This window comes from Coptis chinensis, chromosome 4, assembly GCF_015680905.1.
Source record: "Coptis chinensis isolate HL-2020 chromosome 4, ASM1568090v1, whole genome shotgun sequence".
In the NCBI taxonomy this organism is placed as follows: Eukaryota; Viridiplantae; Streptophyta; class Magnoliopsida; order Ranunculales; family Ranunculaceae; genus Coptis; species Coptis chinensis.
The window spans coordinates 27,548,948-27,571,660 of NC_141459.1; the positions used below are offsets into that span (position 1 = coordinate 27,548,948).

General features: G+C 36.5%; 1 protein-coding gene across 1 annotated transcript; it reads left to right on the top strand.

Annotated features, from left to right (window-relative positions):
- The first annotated feature begins 10,362 nt into the window (after positions 1 to 10,362).
- Positions 10,363 to 11,115, top strand: LOC147502991 (uncharacterized). The gene has a single exon (XM_086604675.1). It carries the CDS (start codon positions 10,363 to 10,365, stop codon positions 11,113 to 11,115), a length of 753 nt encoding a protein of 250 aa, XP_086460801.1.
- The last annotated feature ends 11,598 nt before the right edge of the window (positions 11,116 to 22,713 follow it).

A 22,713-nucleotide genomic window follows, 5' to 3' on the forward strand; every position in this document is an offset into this window, starting at 1 on the left:
CTTTGGTAGAATGCTTCTTGATCTAAGCTCTTTTTCGGTGTCGAGGGTCGACATCACGATCTTGGTCAGTTGACACTGGTTCAGATGCTGTATCCGAGTCCTCATCTGAGTTACTGTATTCCGACTCAGATGTCTCACGCCGAACTGGACCCCCCATGCCTTGGGTTCCTTGCACAACCACCTTCTGGAAGGTCTTCATCATCAAGATCGATGAGTGGCTCCTTCCCTGTGTCGGATTGATACAAATGCCTCAGTAGCTGTACTTCTCATTCAAGATTACTTTTTGTTGCTTCAGAGCACATCTTTGCCTCGATAGGCCCCGCAGTTCTTCGGGTTAGTGAGGACAGCATTATCACCATCTTGACGATCTTCTGGAGCGTTATTCTTGGAGCCTACACTGGGAGCAGTTGGCTCATCAATGATAGTCATAGGTCTTTGGAGGGGGTTATTCGCATCATGGTGACCGGCGTTCCCAAGTGTCACACCTCGAATTTCGACAAAATTAGGAAAGCAATATTTGTTCCTGACTCTTCGATTTTCAAGGTGTGATGCACTCTCTACTTCCAAAAACCCATAACCTGCTTAACTATTACAATAATTTGAAACCAATAAAAATTTAAAATAAACCAAAGTCATCTTCATTACCAAAAATTCACAAATATGATTACATTACAAATTTCCTTTCAACAACTCTTTAATTATAATTACAACTGAAAATACAAAAAAGATTGTCTCAACTGAAAATCTATTGCACCTCAAGGGAAAACAAAATATATCTTGTAATGAGACGCTAGCGCAAACCACAAGCAGCAACCAACCTTCTTCAACACTAATCCTTTCAAGACTTATCAACTGGGTTCATTTTATGAACACACCCGATAAGCAAACTTGCAAATTGGGTCAGCATTATAAACAATGTTGGTATGAGTAGCCCTAAAATACAAATCATACATATATATATATATACTCAATCAATAAGGCAGTTAGTTCCTCCACCGAGGCGCCTTAACATCTAACAAATAATACAACATTCTTAAATATAATAATTAAGGCAGGTAGTTCCTCCACTGAGGCACCTTAGCTTCGAATTCCATAATAATAAGGCATTTAGTTCCTCCACGGAGGCACCTTAGCTTCAAACCGTACTAGATCAACTACATCTAATAATAAAATAACAAAACTAAAACTTACTTTATACTTACACTGGCGTAGGCCTAATCATAGAGTACTTACACGGGATATCGCATATCAGGTAACCCCCACACGAACATCATTATGTGGGTATTGCCACTATTCGGTATAAAATATCGCATGTCTCGTTCTAATTTTGCGAACGAGATAATCAAGCTACTATTCGGCTATGATTGCCCTACACATGGGTCAATCAACATCTCGTACTCCCTATACAAGGGCCAATCATATCACATATGCCCTACACATGGGCCAATCACATGAGTTATGGTAACTAGGTTATAGGATTTTCGTTACGTAATTTATTCAGGTATCATACATTTGTATCTCATAAACATTTCACTTTATCACGTGCGTGTCAAATAAATTATTGCACTAAGCCACAATATTTAGAAATATCTTAATACATTTCATAACAACTTTCATTCTTTCACGCGCCAAATAAATTATTGCACTAAGCCACAATCCCTAGGGAAATATCCACAAATATTATACTACCTCATAGTAGCATCTCATATATATAATGATGGAGCGTTTACATTTATTTCTCAAAAAAATATCACATTTAATATATATCCTAACATATCATATCATTTAACAGAACAACAATTTCAACATACCACATAATGTCACAATTGCTCCAAACGTACCGCATAACATTTTTATAGTGTTTTAAGAATATCATGTCTCTTAAAATTTCACTCTCGTCACGTGTCAATAATTTCACAATATCAACATCAAATCTTTCTTAGATAATGGCAAACAGTTTATACAGGCTTCCACAACATGCTACCATTAGATTAATCCATAAAATTTAATATATAAAAAATAAACAAAGTCAACGATCAACAGTCAAAGGGTTGACTGGTCAACAAGTCAAACCCAACAGTCACTAGTCCCAAACCGATGTTCATCCAAACAGGTCATAACCCAAACCCATGCTTAAAACAGTTCAACCCATTGTCCTAATCAAATTAAACAAGACAAAGCCCCAAAACCAAGGCCCAAAACTAAAGCCCAAAAGTCTAAACACTTAAAGACCCCATTGAACCCATTTTAAGTCATATGGACCAGCCCAAAACAAAAAAAAAATAGAACTGACCCAAAGAAACAAAACTAATGTGGTCCAGCCCAAAAACAACTAAAATGAAACTGGCCCAAAGAAAATTAACTTAGTTTCGGCCCAAGCCCAAGCCCAACCAAGCTAATAGGTCATCTCCCTCACCTCACCAGCCGCTCACCTCCACCACGAGTTTCCACTCGCCACCACTCCAAACCTAACCGAAACAGTTCGGTTTTGAACCCCTAGAAAAACCCAACATTTCGATACCCTCAAAACTCGATTCCCCTCACATCCAAACTCAATCTCGACCGCCATTAACCACTTCTTCAAGCTCCCAACAACACCTCTGCCAACCCCCAACCACCACCAAACGGTTGGGTTTTGATCCCCATCGAAACCAAACCTTTGGGTATAATCCAAACCCAAAAATCCTCACTCCTCACAAAACTCTGTCTCGACGCCATTAACGCCTCCAACCTTTAACAACACCCATTCGACAGCCCTCACACAGCCCCACTACCGCCAATCCTAATCCAACCAAAACAACAACATAATAGAGGTTCAAATAAAATTCAGTATGATTCCTGGGGCTCACGCCACCATTAACTTCTTTAGAGTTCCAACAGTCCAATAATTTCAATAATTAAGAAAGACAACCAATATATAACGGTAACCAGTTTAACAATTTGGCAATTTTAACACTTCAACGCGATAAGAAAAATATCGAAAGAAGAATAAAAGAAGCAAAAAGAAACTGAGCTGAAAAACTCTAACACTACAGCTTTTTATTCGTACTCGTAGGTTCGGTGAAACTGAAAAAATATAACTACTCACCTCTTATATTGCCGAAACAAATTATATAGAAAAATTACGCGAGAAAACCAATCCCAAGCTAGCTTGCACAATCTGCCTTGTCTCCGTTCTTCTTTGTTTTAGTTAACTTGTCTAGTTCTAAGCAAAAAAATTTATTTTTCTTAAAAATCCTAAATTTATGATAAACCATTCCATTCTAAAGAATTTATAGCATGATTAACATTTTAGAAACTTCCTATTTTACCAAATATCTCTATTCCTAACTATGAAATATTTTTCTTTATTATAAGTACTATATTTATTACATACCTTATATTAATATATCTTTTGAAAACTTTCCAAATAATTAAAAATCTCTACACAAAATTCAAAATTCAAAATTCAAAATACTTGTTTTCCTTTTTTTTTTTCTATCAAAAAGTCAAGCCCACATTTACTAGCACGTTGACCAAAAAATAAAAATTAAATTCTAAAATGCTAAATATTGTTATGAAATAATGTAAAAATAATTTGGTCTTACAACGATACACATCTCGAAAGAATCTCGTCCCGAGATTCAGAAGTAAGGTAATCTATACGAACAAATAACGTTGGTTAAGAACTTAGAACATACACAAAAATGTACCGAGATTAAACTTAAGAAAGATAAAGTTGATATTAATTATTTTTAAATAATTCCATAATATATGTCCTCATGCCACTGCAAAATCTATTATAGTTTAACTGTCTATATTAAAATAAATTATTACTACTTTCACTTAAACACAAGACAAATATATCATTTCTTTTTAGCATGCAGTTTCTTGACACGTAGCAAACTTTACGAAAAATAATATTCTACTTAAACTAATCAATAGTGTGAAGTAAGTTCATCCCTGCATAAAACATTAGGGAGTTTTTCATTATTATGCACAAAAGAACATTAGTGTCATAATACACTTAAAACAAAAATCTCTCATGTCATTGAAACTACAATAAAAAAAATCTAGAACATATTAATTAAGCGTACTCTTGTATCATATGAGTCAAATCGAAAGGGAAACATCTAATTAAAAATACAAACAATAATATGAATCAATAACGTTTACTACTCTAAACACCAATGTATCGTCATCAATAACGCATAAATATTCTGCAACAAGGTATTTTTTTTTTGTCCCTTTATGTTCATACTATCAACAGAATGCATTAAAATACCCTTATCCAACGTTACCTCAATTTCTTCTCATGAATATATCAAAATTTATTTTCTTTTACTAGTAAACTATTTTTTTTTCTTACTAAACAAACATATCAAGTTTCTCTTATTATCATGGATGACAATCTAAGCGAATATACTACGTATTTCAAAAGAAAATTTAAACAACAAAACACCTATAATTTATAGTTCCATCCATGACAACTAATTATGATAAACCATGAGACTAAAAGTATAAAAAAAACTTCGACACATTAACACATTTTAATCACACAATAATAAAATTAATTAGTCGGCAAAAGTTATAGAGAACGGATGAATTACAATAATTATTATGCATGTGAAATTTATTGAAATGTCACATGATAGTAACAATCTCAAACAATAAAACTTTATATTTACTTTAGTCATGCTATCAAACCTTTTATTTTATTATTTTATTGTACCTACAAATGTTGTTTCTTTGCATTGTTAAACAAAATGTTAAGGAACTCTAACTCAAGTTTATGCAATTATAATTCATCAACATGAGAGAAAGATAAATAATCAAACATATAATACTCTCATTTCAGCAAAACAAAAATGAATCATTTAAAGCTATAGAAATCAGAAATATTAAATTTAAAACAACCATTGAATCTTAATTCATGCATACAACTAAATTAAATATAACACACACTATACCATAATAGGCTATTACTAACAGTCAAAAACTATTACAAAAAAATATTTGTAACGCTTTTTATCCATAACAGTTTGGGCATGGGTAATCTATTACAAATATTTGTAACAGTTTAAAAGCGTTACAAAGCATTATTTTGCTAATGGTTTTTTCCATAACTGAAAATATTTGCTAACGGTTTTCTTTGCTCAATTGTATTACTATTTAGTAACGGTTTTATAACATTAGTAACGCTTTTTTTGTGTTACTCTTTTCTAACATTAGTAACGGTTTTATAAAATTAATAACACTTTTTTGTGTTACTCTTTTCTAATAGTAACGGTTTTATAAAGTTAGTAATGCTTTTTAGTGTTACTGATTTATAAAATTTGTAACGGTTAATTTTCTTTTGGTAACGGTTTTGCTGCTTCGTAAGTGTTACTCGGTGCAAAACTTAGTTATAGTTTTCCACCGTTACAAAACTATTTCATATGTAAAAAAAATAATTTTCCCCAAAACCACCCGTTTTGGGAGACTACTGAACCTGCATAAAGATGCCCCACTTATTGGGTATTCTACAATAGTCCATAACATAAACAAGAAATTAATCTCACAAGTACATCCAATCACATAATCTTTTATTAAAATAACATCACCAAAACATCTTTCATAAATAGGACTTGCCACGAATGAAATACACACTATTTTCCAAATCAATGGGACTTATCCTTAAACTCAAACTCTCACGTCATTTGTATATAACTAGCACCTTCAGTAGTTGCAAGCATCAAGGGATGATTTTGGGATGGTATCATTAGAAAAGTCCCTTTCATCCTATACACCAATAGAAATATATAAAAAGGAGTCAGGCAGTAGAAAACAAATATGTATAGATATATACTTATATCTTATTCTTAAGTAGTAGCTCCTTATACTCAAACTACGTAATTCAGAAAAGAGAATATGGTAGTAGGCTAGTAGCAATAGAAGCATAGTATAGACATGAAAGTTTATGTAACGCCTCGAAACCCTATAACCTTGTCAGACACCTTGACGAAAGACACAAAAATTTCTGCAGAATCTCCCATAGAACTAACTACTCAAATATATATTGATTCGTAGAACTAGCTACTTAACCATCTTAACCAATGCCAGTTAAGTCAAATAACCAATCCTCGAATCAAAAAGACACTATAAATTATATACCAAAATTAAAATGAAAACAATATATACATCACTTCCACTTATATCAGTGTTATACACCTCTATTAGTTCCAACCCGAGATACCACACTTCGAATATATACACACCATACATTCACACTACTCACATGTAAGAACCCATCTTCCAAAACAAAATTCATGAATAGACTGCATGAAGGAATTTAGACAACTTTTAGAACAGAATAAACTACAAATTGAGGGTTTACCGCATTAAAACACCCACACAAAAAAATGAAAAAGTTTTGTTCATTAAGTTAGAGTGTACCTGGAGATCCTTAACACTTCCGGCATGCCCAACAGAAGGAGTAGGTTTTACTTTCCATGTTCCACAAGACAAAGGCTCCCACAAATGAATAACCTTATTACAATCCCTTTAAGACATGAAAAAATAAGAAAGAAAATAGTAGCAGTGTTAGTTTTGAGTATATTGTTTTGTGGCATCGTAATTCAAATACACTAGTATACTACATTGCAATGGGGGCATGAGCGGAGTGGGGAAGATTTTTTTTTTGGGTGGGGGGGGAGGGGGTTCAAGAATATGAAATGTCCATCTTACTTAGGTTTCAATGATTTTTATGCTTTCATACATAGCTTGATTGGACCAAAATCCACAAGTGAAGAAGAATCCACAAGCAACAATCTACAAACCAGGAAAAGAAAACATATCACCACTAAAATCTTGAACTCTAAGGGGTCTTTTGATTTTAATAAATATATATTCTTCCTTTGGAATGTTTCTTCATGTTATGCAACTTAAAATGAAGTGCAAAAGATAAAAGAGCAATGGTGATTCCTTTAGTACGTAAGGTTGTTAATACTTAAGACCATTACCAATGGACCTCATTTAGGTCATCTCCAATCCAAGTTGGTCTAAAACCTTTCAATTGGTGTGAACATATTTAGCCTAGCAGTTTAAGCTCTCAACACAGACTATGATAATAGAATATTTATGAATTTCTACCGAAACCTGATCATATGCAAACATTGATCTACTTCCTTTCTTTTATGTTTCCTCTTGAACCCAACCTCAAGAGATTGATTATGTATTTTATTTATGTTCAGAACTCAACAAAATCATGCATCATCAATTAAATACTCAAATTTCAATTTTCAGCAAAATAAAAACCTAATTAAAATTGATTTCTCAAAAGAAATTGCTTTGGATTTTTCCAGCAAAGTGGAAGAAAGACTATATAGACACTCAAAGACCTAGATATGCTGCAAGTGGAGAAATTGTTTCATGGATGTTAAAACTTGGAAGCTAAGAGGTTGATTCAAGTTATATAATGAAGATTAGAAGATGTAATAATTAAAGGGTAAATGCTGGGAATCACAAAACTTTAGCAATTTAGTTAAGCAATCAACAAGACATTTACGTCGAAATACTTAAACCATTATTTGCCTTTGAATTAGCTAGAACATAAAACAAACAACATATATAGGCTTTGAACAATTAAATACTTGATTTCAGCGGTGCTTAATGCTAAATATTTATAAAACAAACAACCCCTAACATTTGCCAAAACATGATACCAAAACAGAAATCGAATTTTTTTTATTGAAGAACACAATATATCAAAACAAAAATCATACCTTTGGTTATAACTGAAGCAGCTAGCACCGAAGTTAATATCAGTTGTGAATTAAACACCTAGTAGTGCAAAAATAACGAAAAACTATAAATTTAATAATTAAAATATTCAAATCCTTGAAGAAGAAAGTGAGAGAAGAAGGGAGTACTACATGCAGATGACGGCGGCGGCAGAAGTATTGAGAGAGAGAGAGAGAGAGAGAGAGAGAGAGGCGACAGAATAAAAAAAAAAATCCAATATTACTCTATGTATGGGGTAGAGAGAGAGATATTATAGACACCCCATTTTTGCACCCCAGGCATAATTCATTCACGATTTTGCCTTGAATTAAATATGATCATATAAGGTGATTTGTTTTTTAGAGTCTTCATTTCTACATCAAACTTCTTTCTTTTCATCTTCTTTTAGTGTCTTTAGACTATCCTCATCATGTTCTAGCTATGGCTAAAGTTTCGTTGCTTTCTGAGTTTTGAGCTGAAAATGACCAAAATGCCCTTATAACCCTTTGGAACCCAAATCTCGTTTTTTCCACTCTTTCTTTGGATGAGATTATTTCATATTTGAATTCCCCTTGAAAATTCCTTCGAAATGAGTACAAGCTTTCCTAGGTTCCTTTTGGATTTTAGAAACCCTAATCTTGCCCTATCCCGTTTCAGCCCGTTGTGCGCACTGTTGAGTGCAATGTTTTTTTTTTTGGAGTAAGATTTCGACCCAAAGGTATTTTTAAGAGTTCATGGACCTTCCTAATGGATTAATTAACATTTTTTGTGAAGAAGAGCTTACCTAATTTTTTACCCGGTCAAAGAGAATTTGCAGCATTGAAAATATGGTCAAAATGGGCCTTTTTGTGAATTTTGGACCTGTGCTCGTGGGCTGTGGATCCAGCTCGAGTTGGACCTTTTCATTAGGTTTTCTAGCCCATTTTCAAGCCTCCAAAAACCTAGAGAACCTTCTTTATTTGTTTGATTTGATTTGATCCCTAAAATCAAGAATATTCTAGAGAATATGCTATTTTGGAGCCATGTTTGGAAACCCTGGATTATGGGCTCATTGAGGACGTGTAGGGCTTGATTTTTTTCCCTAATCCATCTGAAATATCCAAAGATCAATGGACAAGATCGCACCCCTTATCCCACATCTTGAATCAAGGGCCAAATTTAGGAGGTGCAACCAGAAAGAGATCAAGTCATTGGATTTTTCTTCATCAACACTCAGGCATTGGATCAAACTCATTACCATATTTGAATCCACGCCCAAAAGCTATAAATATGGGTCTCATTCACCCACAGAAAACAATCTAGAGCAAGCTAGAGCTAGGAATTCGGAGTTAATAATCTAGACCTAGTTATTCAGAGCTAATAGCCTTATTTTCTTCAGTGTTCTTCATTTTTTCTTTCTAGTTCTTCATTTTTAGCCTTCTTTTCTTTTCGTCGATCTTGAGTAGAAAATTCTTTTCACCAAAAGTTGTTTTTTTCCTCAAATCACCTGTTTCAATCCAAAAATCATAGTTGTCAATCCAAGATCAAGTTTATCATCAATCAATCAATCAATCTACAATCAAGTATGAGGCAACATTCCAAACAAGGTGACATCTTTCTTTTCTCTTTTATTTCCTTTAGCATTGCATATTAGGTTATTTTTTTAGTTTTATTATAGCATATAGTTATTAGTTTTAAATAATTTAGTGAGGATCATCCAACTTGATAGATTAATTTTTCAAGCCTTCTTCGTTTGCCTATCTTAAAACTTTGCACCTTAATAGAAGTAAGGCTGGTTTTACCAGGCGATTGTGGGTGCCTAACACCTTCCCACATCGTACCTTGACTCCCGAACCCAATAATCATCTAGTTTCGAGGGTTAGTCCTTCACATAGGTTTTACTCAACTTTTCCTTGATAAAGTTAGTGGCGACTCTAAAATCAATTGCATAGACCTAGGTACACATTTTTGTGCGTACAGGGTTTTTGGCGACTCCGCTAGGGATACTCCCTAAAGAGTTAGACTTACGTTTTCTTTTGAGGTGTTTCAGTTAAGATAGGAAAGAAGAAGGCTTATCCGGCAGCTAGTTGGAATAGAAGGTCAGGGTTAAAGTTATCTCGTGCAACTGTTAACTCGCTTATGGAAATGGAGAATCTACCAGCTAATTCTCCTCAAGGGTCTCTTCCACTAGCGTCTCAGCCAATGGTTAGTTCCCCGCTTATCTCTCAAGGTGAACAATCACTGTCTAGCAATGGACAACCACCCCAAGGAGGTGGTCAGAGTCCAACATCACCCCCTCTTGGATCGGAAGACTTATTATAGCAAACTGTGGAAAGGATGGTCCAAGAAGTACTATCCAAACTTATGAACTAGGGGCAGGGACAACAATCTCAAGGGCAATCCGTTCCACCACCACCACCAAGGTTTGATCTTAACTTACCTACTCTACAAGCTCAGCTGCCTACTAGGAATTTCACACACCAATCCACCCAGCTACAACTTCCTATATCATCTCAAACTCCAAACCAACCAATCTCTCATATCGACTCAACCTACATGGCTCAACCCACCATTCACCATTCATACTATAACCCAAACCAATATACATCCACACCCATGTTCACCCCAAATATATCCCAACCCATGAGCTCTACACCATTCATGTTCCCTCCTCCATACAGCACACAGACACCACAACCTACCACTTATATGAACACCCAAAATCAAATTCCTATCATCCAAGATCAATACCAAGGCCCAGTGGCAGACAGATTGAAAAAGCTTGAGGAGGCATTAACTAAGATTAAAGCCGATGAATTCGATTTGGATAGTCTTTGTCCATATCCACAAATTAGGGTTCCACATGGTTTTGAATTCCCTAAGATGGAGAGATATGACCGAACTGGGTGTCCTAAAGCCCATGTGAAAATGTACGGTAGCTACTTGCAGCCTATGGGGATCGGGCCAGAACTATTGGTCCAATTATTCCAGAGGAGTTTAAAGGGTGTGGCACTGACTTGGTGGATGAACACAGACGCTCAGAAGATGAGAACGTGGGCTGAACTTGCAACAGCTTTTGTGACCCATTTTTCATACAATACAGACATCCAGATGGGTCGAAGACAATTGGAAGCACTCAAGCAAGGTCCAACTGAGACATTCACCGAATATGTAACCAGGTGGAGGACCAAGGCAGCTCAGATTCTAGACAGGCCATCAGAGACAGAACAGATTCGAATGGTGGTAAAAAGTTTGAACTCAGAATATGCAAATCGATTGAGTCTCAGCTATCATCCATCTTTTCAGGATTTGGTTTCGGCAGGGACTCAAATTGAAGATGCTTTAGCTTGTGGAACTATGACCTCAATTATATCGTCAGGTTCAAACGATGCTTAGAAGAAGAAGCCACCGTCAGTTACTGTCAATAAGCCAAAGGACACACATGCCATCGCCACACAAGTAAAGCCTCAACCACACACACAGATCCAGGCAGAGGTGACAACTCATCCTTTTTCCAATCAAGTCATTTTCCCTCCAAGACAGCAAGACAGGGGTTTTCCCAGGCAACAGAGGCAATTCACAGAATTGGGCTTCCCATTACAAGTTGTATTGAGGGCTTTAGTCCAACAGGGCTTGATTACGTTAATGCAGTCGAGGCCTCCTCCAAATCCAGTGCCATTCTGGTATGACGCTTCAAAACATTGTGACTTCCATCAGGCTCCAGGTCACATGACGGAGAGGTGCATGCTCCTTAAACATCTTATCCAAAACTTAATTGATGAGGGTAAAATAGATGCGTCCAGTCTTGGCACTCCCAATATATCGACAAATCCATTACCAATGCATAATGGAAGAATTAATACTTTGGAAGCTGTCAAGAAGGATCCGACATCATTCATCAGTCCGATCAGACAGACGTCCAATGTTAGTGCCACAAGGCTAGTTAATCTTCAAGATGCAGTCAGAAGATGCATGGAGCAAACAAAGCCTAAAGGTATCCAATTAAATGAGGTGGTAGCACTATTTCTACATACTCCACAGATTCAAAAGCCGTTCAAGTTAACTAGAGAGCATCTGGAATCTTTTATGATGCAGAGGCCCATTACAAAATGGGTAGATACTTTGAATACATCTCAATCTGCGGCGTCACAAGTTGGGTCAGAACCTCAAGGACCCGTGATTCGCCAGAATCCAACTCAGCATCAGATGATCCCAACTCCTATCACAATCCCCAAGGTCCAGTTTGTGCCAACCAAGACTCACGATACCGAGGAGGTTCTAGGGAAGAAGTTAATTGAGCCTGAGAAAAGTAAAGATGACTCAGCAATCTCACTACATCAGTTGAAGCAATTAGAACCTAGTTTGGTAGAGGAATATGTTGAGACTCACGGTTTGACAAGAGGAGGAAGGATATACAAGCCACCACACTTGCAGAAGGATCAGGTTTTGGCCCAACAGCCTAACTTGCCCACGGCTACTGAACGAGAGAAGCAGGAGGGTAATGAAGTAATCTAACAATTGCAGAAAACCAAGTCCAACATTTCCATATGGGGTTTACTCATGGCCTCACCCCAACATAGGCAAGCAGTTCTTCAAGTCTTGAACCAATCTCATGTTCCAGCTTCTATCCAGCCGAACGATTTGTCACGTACCGTAGCTTCCCTCAGGAAGACAAACTCCATAATATTTTCTGATGATGATCTGACCGCAGATGGAATAACTCACACGAAAGCGTTGACTATTACGGTGCATTGCAACAACTATAAGGTGTCATTTGTATTGATTGACAACGGATCTAGTTTAAATATCTGCCCAGTCAATTCTGCGAAGCGATTGGAATCATGCCGGAAGACTTCACTTTCACTAAGGATACAACCAGAGCAGTTCATGCATTTGATAATCAGAGAAGAGAAGTCCTTGGCGAGTTCACAACTGACGTCCAAATAGGTCCAGTCAAGTTCAAAGTCACATTCTTGGCTATGGATATCGAGGCTAATTACAATTTCCTTTTGGGCAGACCGTGGCTACACCAGGCCGGCGCAATTCCATCTACACTTCATAGAAAGCTCAAATTTTTATGGCAAGGGAAGATTATCTGCATCGCTGGTGATTCAGATGATCTAGACTCTTCAGAAGAGCATAAGATAATACCAATGATTGAAGGAAAGTGTAACTACACTGAGGAACCATTAGGGATTGTGGAGTTTAGAGCACCCGACAAGGAGAAGCTCCCTACCCCATTTTGCAATGGAAATCCCAAGACGACTCAGATGTTCCGTGAGCAGAACTATTTTCCAGGACTTGGATTGGGAAAAACCCAAAACGGTATCTTAGAACCGCTGCAGATTCCTAGTCAAGATGATCGAAAAGGGCTAGGCTATACTGAGGAGGTTGTGGAAGGACTGTCAGAATTGTTTATCAATTCTAGTGCCACGGTGAATCATCTCAGATTGGCTCTACCTGATCTAGGGGCAGAGATTGAGGCTATTATTGATTCCAATATATTTTGGGGCGAAGACGATGACCCAAATCCAAACTCAGAAGTTACTGTTTTAGAGCCAGATGTTAATTCATATTCAGGATATCGCCAACTTAGGTTGGATCATGAGGCTAGACAGTTTAATTGGATAAATGAGGTTGGATCGATGTCACACCCCGAATTTCGATAAATCAGATAATAATAATGATATCCGACTCCTCGATATCCGAGATGTGACAACAACCTCACAACCCAATCTATATCATAACCCTAATGAATAATAACCCATGCGGAAAAACTAAACAATAAAGTACTCAAAACAATCCACTCATCATTAAGAAAACTTGTGATAAAAAATTAAGTTACAAACTTCTTAACTTAAGAATTCGGAAAAAATAAATTAAACATATGTCCCCAACAAATTCCACTACATCTCTGAGGAAAAATGAAACGACATCTTATTAAAGATAAAAGCTAACATCAATCACGAGCAGCACGCCACCTTCTCGAACATCAGCTAACCCCGTCGGTGATGGATTATGTTCATATAAGAACACACCCGATTAGCAAACATGCAAATCGGGTCAACATTATAAATAATGCTGGTATGAGTAGCCTTAGTAAAACCATTTAGATATACATAACATTTCATTCTTTACATGGCAGGTCGTTCCTCCACCGAGGCGCCTAAGCTTAAGGTAGTTAGTTCCTTCATAAAGGCACCTTAACTTCTAACTAAGAGTAAATAACTTATGTCAGCCTAGTACTTACCTTTATGCATGCTCTATCACAGAGTGGGTCCTCTTTGCAAGAATAATTAGTTTAACCCACTCTCCTGCAAGCAATTAGTAATAATCATAACAATAATGAAACTTAACTTGAAAGTATTAAATCAATAACCACTCCTGAGGAAAAATATCATGGCAGTAACATTTATCAAGTGTCCCTAATAACCCGTCGTCTCTATGTTTTACCTAGTTTTCCTGGCTACCACAATCGCTACCCAACGCCGAACATGTACATCCACATGCCTCCCCTTACATAATGTACCACTCCGTATGTAACTACCCCGAAATGGATGCCGCACACCAGGTAACCCTCACACGAAAGCCATTATGTAAGTAATGCCACTATTCGGCATAAAATATCGCGCGTCTCGTTCTATTTTGCGAACAGAATAATCAAGCCATTATTTGGCTACGCCAGAAGGGCCAATCATATTACTTACGCCCGAAGGCCATTCAGATTCACTGAAACGCCAGAAGGGCCAATCAAATTGCACACGCCCACACAGGGCAAATCACATGAGTTGTGGTAGCTAGGTTCTAGGATTTTCGTTACGTAATTTATTCAAATGTATATATCTATGCATCTTAAAATTTCTCTATCTTCACGTGTCAAAATTTACACAAGATCGACGTCAAATCTATATTAGATACTGACAAACAAGTTTATACAAGTGTCACCCACATCCTATCATCAGATTGGTCCATAAAATCAATCTATAACATTTTTAGAAAAAGTCAATAAATAACGGGTCAACAAATAACTCAACTCAATGATCAAATCCTAACCGGTGGTCATTCCACCCGGTCCTCACCCAAACCCATATTTAAAAAGAGTTCAAACCCTGGTCCTAAGCGACTAGCTAAACTGACCCGGTTTAACCCGGCCCATAAACCGATCTGGCCCAACTGGAAATCTCAAAACTAACTAGATCCCATGCAACCCAATTCAAATTTTAGGACCAGCCCACATAAACCTTGTAAACCGGCCCAACCAGAACTGATAGGGTCCGGCCCAACTAATTAGTCCTAAGTCAAAAACTAAACAGCGACCTGGAGCACTGGATCGCTCTCACGGTCATCCCCTTCGCAGCAACAGCCGCTACTTCCAGCCACCCCCAATAATCCTTCACACACCACCCACCACTAACTAAGCGAAAATTATGTGGGTGAAAAACCCCACCACTTTACTTCACCAAGCAACCCCCGATTTCCAGTTTTCGCCATCCCCCTCAAATCCCAGATCCGACCCCCATTAATATTTTTGAAGCTTTCAAACCCCCACAAACTCCCCACTACCGCCGTACATCAAACCACCAACCCACAATACAACAAAACAGTTCAAACACGAAAATAAATACACAAAAGTCAAATTCCTCATTATCACAGTAATGGCAGTAAAGGCATTTTTACAGAGGAGGTTAGGGGCTCGCGCCTCCCTTTACCACCACCTAATGGTGTTAACAATACTAACAATCTACTGAGTTTCAAACATACACAATAGGATTACTCTTTGAAGAGAAAAATGGCAAAAAACTAAAGATGAATAGAACAGTTTTGGACGTACAGTTCACTGTGTCTATATACGGGAAAAATACAAAAATATAAACTACTCACCTCCTGTGTTATCGGCAACAGAAAATATCGAAGAAAAAAAAATAAGAGAACCAATCCCAGCTAGCTCGCGAAATCCGCGTTCTTCTCCGTTTTCGGCTTATGCTTGTGTGTGTGGTTTTTCAGAAAAACTAGTTTCTCCGGAAACACCCTATATTCTCCTTAACTTCCAAATTACTAAATATTATTATATCCTAACTATGGAAATATTATTTCTATTAAAAGGATTATATATATCTTACTTAGGTTAATACCTTGTTTCCTTTTTATTTAAAGCTTTCCAAAAATTAAAGATAAATTACCCACATTCAAAATTCAAATACTAGTTTCCTATATTAACATTATTCGAAATTACTATTTGGTATTCCACACGCTAGCACATTGACCAGAAAAATACAATCAAATACAAAAAAAAATTAAATATTGTTACGCAGATAATGTAAATATAAAATAGGGGTCTTACAATCGACATCTTCCTCGTCAGGTATGGACTATACTCCATCTTTTACTTTGGCCAGTTCCCCAGGGTTAGGATTTGACCCAGGAGACAAGATTGTCACACCTTATCATGTCCAATTGGACCCTTAGACCATACTTGATTTGGATGATCAGTTGAATATGGAATCTATTGTTGACCCAGTTCCAACGTATGTTGAGAACATGCCACTTTCTGACTCCCAAATGCAATATGAGATTTGGGAAGGGTGTTTAGAGAACTTAGATTCTGATGAGGATCCATTCATTGATGGAGACTATGATGATTGGGGAACGCAAGTCATTATTGATCCAATCCCCAGCCATCATATTGCTCCGGTTGAGCCACCGATGAATCCGATAGGGCTCAAAGGCCGTTATTTTATTTTTATTTTTTGTTCTAACTCTTTTTGTATATAGTTATATTTCAAAAAATCCAAAAAAATCAAATATTTCAAAAACCTAAAAAAATCCAGATATTTCAAAAAACAAAAAAAAATTAAAAAATTTCAAAAATACAAAAAAATCAAAAAAGTTTTCAAAATCCCACAGAATATATGATTGAATGCATGCATTTACCCTTGTGGAGAGGGCAAAGCTCCACAACATCATTTGATCAACTACCCTACTGAAGAAGGGGAATATTCTGCATTCCATCAATCAACGGCTACTTAGCCAATCAACCAACCAGCTACCCTACCGTGGAGAGGGCAAACTCCATATTGCATCATTAGCATCCATTTGCATCCATTGAAGACATGAGAGCTATCTACCAAAGAAGTCAGCTGACTTGAATCTGACTACATCAACAAGCGGAATGCTAAGAGGAGTTCATCTACGATCAACATTCTTGAGAGCCGAGATATATGAAGGAGGGCATTGATGTTCTACTGGGACTTAGATACCAATGGAGACCGATTGTTGCAAGTAAAGTTGAGCAAGCGAATCCAAACTAGAGTGGAATCAATGAACCAGAAAGTTTGAACCTAACAGTGAATGTCCATTCACTATAAAGATTCTACATGGAAAATCCTACCAATGCCGACCAATTAAAGAGGTACTACTTTTTACCCAACTTTGTTTATTTTAAGACGAAGAGTATAGTGGAAATCATAGAGAGACGATGGAACAGGCCTGGAACAGGCCATCTTTGATCATTTTGTTTTTAGCCTCATAAGCCCACCTAATGTCATATGCTACCATTAGAAGCCCATTTGAGCCTTAGCCTATTCTTTTATTTCCCACAATACAAGCCCATATCCTTTAGGAAGCCTAATAAATCTTTAGCCTACCCATAGATTACCCATACCTATTTTTATAAAACTTGTCATATTCCAGGGGCATCATTCCATCCATCTTTGATCACGAAACAATTATCCCCATGTTATTTATCCCAAGAAGGTGTTGAAAAAAAATCCTAATGCAAGGGGTAAAAAAAAAAAAAAAAACCCATAGCTCAAAATGCTTAGAGTTGCACAAAATGATCGACACTAGTCCAAAATGGAAAACCTAAACAAGGGGCAGCTTCAGTTGAGATTTGGGATCCGTATCATCATCTCACTACTATCATTCCAATTACTCCTCCCTTTATATGACAAGTTCTACTCCAAAAATAATTTTTTGATCCTATTCCTTCTTTCTGAGTCCATCACCTAAGCCTACATTATAGTCCTATGAAAGTCCACTCTTTATCTCTAAGTCCACTATATCTCCTAGTTGAGAAGTACTCAAGGCAAAAAAAAAAAAAAAAAATAAAAAGAAATAAAAAGAAAAAAAAATGGAAGGCATTTGAGGATTCACTACTAGTGATTGCGATGTATGAGGAAGTCGTCTCTAGAAGATTGGTCCTATGCTTTATGCTCTATCTGTTTTGGAAGAAAGTTTTTGGGTGTCGTTTAGTACGTTGTGAAGGTCAAGCAATCAAAGGGACAAAAATATCATCTACTTCATAGGTGCCAAGTTTGATCGTACTTCTATCCTATGGTCGTCTTCATGCTCATCTTCTTGTCGGTAATTCATTTTCCCACCTTCACTTGTTATTCAATCATTTGTAGTATTTCTTATTCTGTGAAAAAAAAATTGTTTTGTTTTCCATGGTTTTCAAAATTGTTTTCAAAATAAATTTCAAAAAAAAAAAATGATTTGTTTTCAAAAACTTGGTTTGCCAAGGATGGCTTATGATGAAAAATCTAGGATTTCAAGTACGTAGAAAATTCTGAAGCCAATATTCCTAACTAAACCATGTACTTGTTTTACTAACATAGCATGCATACACCAATATCTTTCTAACTATTCACGCTAACATAGTTGCATTGTTTTCATGCATATATATTGTATATTTAACTTTATTGTAATGTGTAGAGAGAAATAAATTGTCTAACCTTGGTCAAAGAAGTTTCTCCCAAGTTCCACCGATTTCCAAGACATCAGATTCCAAGAGTGAGAGCAAAGCTGCCATTGGTGAATAAGATAAGTGAGATTCCATTATATGTTGCCTCAAAGAGTCACTGTTAGTTCGAAAGAAAAGAAAAAAAATGTATTACCATAGCATGGCGTGGTTTGAATGGTGTGGCGTTTTGCCTGCTTCGGCACCATCACTTCTTTCTCCTGGACGTTTGCAAGGTATGAGTTCTCCTTTTCCAATCTATATATATATATAAAAAGCTCGAGCACATTCTCTCTCTTCACCATATCGCTCTATTTTGCACACCGAACAATATGATTGGCTACTAAAAAATCGGATTGAATAATAATTAGTTATACCTCCCCAAGTTTGTTTAAATCTCCCTAATCTATTATTATATTAGTATAACCTCTCCAAATTCTAATTTATACACCTTCCTAAATTTGTTACTTTCTCTTTAGTTTACGTCAAAATTATAAACAACTCCCTAAAATCTGAAAAAACATCCGAAATTGTCAAACAAATCAAACAGAAAACCAATCGAAATATTTCTTCAACCCTAAACTCTTCTCACCTTAAACCACAGCAGCCTTTCTTCATATAAGAAAAAGAGGAGAGAAAAAACAAGAGAACCAATGCAATTTAAACAGATAAAAGAGTCGAGCTTTGCTATTCACCTATTCCTCTCACCATATTCATTTCAAAGTTGAAGCTCGCTCTTCTTCGTTTCAAGTTGAAGCCACACACAACCAAACTCAGGAAGAAGGCTCAAGATCGAAATCTAAGGTTTGTATTATCTAAAGTCGGACGAAAATAGGCAAGGTCCATATTTACTTTTTAAATTATTGTGTTCTCATTTTTTCTTTTGCAATCCTAATATTTTCTCTAATTTATTTGTTTGAAGGACTTGCTATATTTCCAAACAGTGGATGTAAAAGATAGGTTGTCCAGTTTGCGCTCGCTAGGGTTGACAATGATGTTGATGAAAACAAAGAGCAAAGCAGATTCCCGTCCGTGAACGTGGTGGTTTGGGGTTTTAAGTACACCGAAGATGACCCCGTTGGCTACTTGATGGTTCCAGTGAAAGGGATGGTAAAATATGTATGCAACCACTATCCAAAGAGGCAGAAGAGAAGATACTATTAGCCGAAGTTAGAGGACAAGATGACAGTACTTACCGAAGGAGACACAGTACGAAGGTGGAAGCAGTTTATTCTGAAGCAACGGACGCCACAACAGGTTTAGATGAAGCGAATGAATGGATTCTGGTTTGAGCTATTTCTCTTTAAATAGTTTTGTACAGCTATTCCATAGGAATTCTCATGCTTTAAAGTAGTCCAATGTGAATGTGGAACCATTGCTTTCAGTTTACTTTGTTCTGTTTTTTATAGCTTTCATGAATTTGTTTATATTAGGTGAATTACTTTGGCTTCAATCCTTGGCTCCTTGCCTATGTTTTTTCCTGGATAAATATTGTTTTGATGAATTTGTTTATATTAGGTGAATTACTTTGGCTTCAATCCTTGGCTCCTTGCCTACGTTTTTTCCTGGATAAATATTGTTTTGATTAAGTATTGTGAAAACATAAAAGGACAGTTGACCTAAACGCTAATAACAAATAATTGATTGAGAGATGACCACTATATTTACAAGAGTGGATTAGTGGAACTTATAGATAAACACAAGAGATAAAAACTCAATTTCCATATTGTTGAAAAACTTGAAATGACTTCCGTTTGAATTACAATGGCTTATCAAAATTTGTTGAAAATACTAATTGTAATTGACATGGAGGCTCTAATACTTACTTGATCTTGGGTGCTGTGGAACTGGGGACTGCTTAGGAGGAGAGGAACCTGCAAATCAAGAAGAGTCTAATTAGCAATAAATAGGAGTCAAAAGGCAAAAGATAGGAGAACCTTACATGCCCTCGCATTATCCTTCCTATGGTAGGTTCTTGCATGTTATCGAGTTTGAGTAGAGTAGTTATTCGTAGCCATAAATTTTTTTAACCACATATGTGAGCAAACTAAATGATAGTTCCCCACTTCCCCTGCTTGGGACCATAGAACTACAAAAATGTACTTTTGAGAGCAACTCTAAAAAGAACCTATGTTCTAAGTTATGGGTCCCATCGTAACGTTCCTTTTAGAAAGGAATTGCAAATTAAAACCGCTGAATGTATACCAAAGGGAGACGTGCAGACATTGATATCAGTTTTAAGGGCAGATTATAGGAAACTTGACATGACGGTACAATTGGACAGAGAATTGATAAAGGAGCAAGGTTTGCTCTATCGACTTCAAGTATAGTTGTATGTTAAAGCAAATAAAAATTAAAAATACCTGAACTTCCTCTGACACTGTTGCTATGCAACTTGGAGAAAAGGCCAACAAGATCGAGGAGCAGTTCCAGAAATAGTAGGCTCAGTCTCTTCGCTATTCGTAATTGTACCGCTCATCGGAGAATTTATCTTTACTGTCAGGAACTCCAACAAGTGCTCCAAATATAACATTGGGGTTTCCGTCTTTTTGACTGTACCATTTCTCAAACCCTTCTACACATTCCACCACTGAATGGAGAATGGATGTGGAGATAATAGAAGCCCCTCTGTGGTGAACATGAACTGGGTAGTTCGCTCCATACCCGACTAAGTAGCTCATGGACTTGGGATTTTTGCCAAGAATGTAGTCAGCCTGAGGTTGTTTTGAGATGATGACCCTACTAAGCTACCATTTTTTGCTTTTGGTAACTTCTTTCTTTCTGGTGTTAGATTTGTTGAAAATTATCCAAATATTTATTTTTCGTGTATTCCTCAATGTGTGAAGTAGGTGGCTTCTTAAAGAAACAGATCACTATTTTCAAGATGGTTGTAGATTTTAAAGCAACTAGGCTATGTACTACGTGCATTAGTTTGTGGTTGTAAAATCCTTAGCCTCATCCAGGATATCCTCCCCTTCAAATGCAAGGTTAGAAGCTTCATACAAACTCAACATTCCTTTAATGTCTTCGTGTAGGCTTGATTTAAATCGTCTGCTATCATCCTTCAAGAAATTAAAAACATCTGTATCCACACACAAACAAGGAGTTATGTGATGTCCCGGATACAAATTGAAGTACCTAACATCGATAAGAGACATTTGGCCATTGGAATTTAAAGCAGAGTTATTCATCCCAGTTTAAGGTGTTTTTTTTTAAAGGATTTCATACGTTGGGATATGTAGAGTGACACAACATGAAGGTCCTCCTGATCAGGCCCAAGACTGCTTTTGCTCATAGCTATGCCACCTAGGAAATTCTTGATTTCCTCTTCGAAATGGTAACTTAAACCCCCTCCTACAGAGGTTATCAATCATCTCTAGCCTATATAACACTCCCACCACTCCCGATTATTGAAGATAGTAGACCTTACATTTTCCTTTAACTTCTTTTGCTTCACTTTCCCACATCTTTCCCTCTTGCAGAGTTATTAGTCATTTGAATTAGTACAAGTGAACATTTTATGACTACACAAACATAAATGGTGATCATATATTACAACAGATGCTCACCATATATTCACTATTTAATGACTGAATAAAATCGAAATCCCAAATGCTAGGCTGGTAATTTGCTGATCTTCTAACTACTAATTATTCACAAGTTTTAGTAATTGCAGGACAATGAGCATGTTGAATTACACAAGATTTAACACTCAAAGCTCTTTCCGAAACATTTTTTGTTGGAATATGAGTCAAGAAGCAAGTGAGAGATTGGAGGTTGAGACTATAGCCCATTGCCATCGCTTTAGATTGAGGTACAGTAGTAGGTGAAATACTGTATCTAAGTGTATTTTTTTTATGTGTGTGTGTGTGTTTTGCGTGTGTTACGTTAGTGATGTTACCAGCTATGGTCAATTGAATAGGTATGCATTAAAAGATTGTAAATCAAATATGTGGATAAGTAATGTTAAGTATACATATTTTAGGCAGATTATATTGTCACGTCTCACTTAGATTCATGGATAAAATATGGAGATGAAGTTTCATTGATACTTTGCAACTTCAAATTGAAGTAAATTTTGTGGAGTTTGAAGCAAAGATAGTGTAACGGAACATTAACTCATTAATCAATGATTTTATTGGTAATACTTCAAACAAGGCAGTCTCCAAGTTGCCATGTTTAGGAGTATACGGTATACCTTTGAGCCTCTATCTTTATTGTAGCTATGATTGGCATATTGTGTGTAATACATTCTT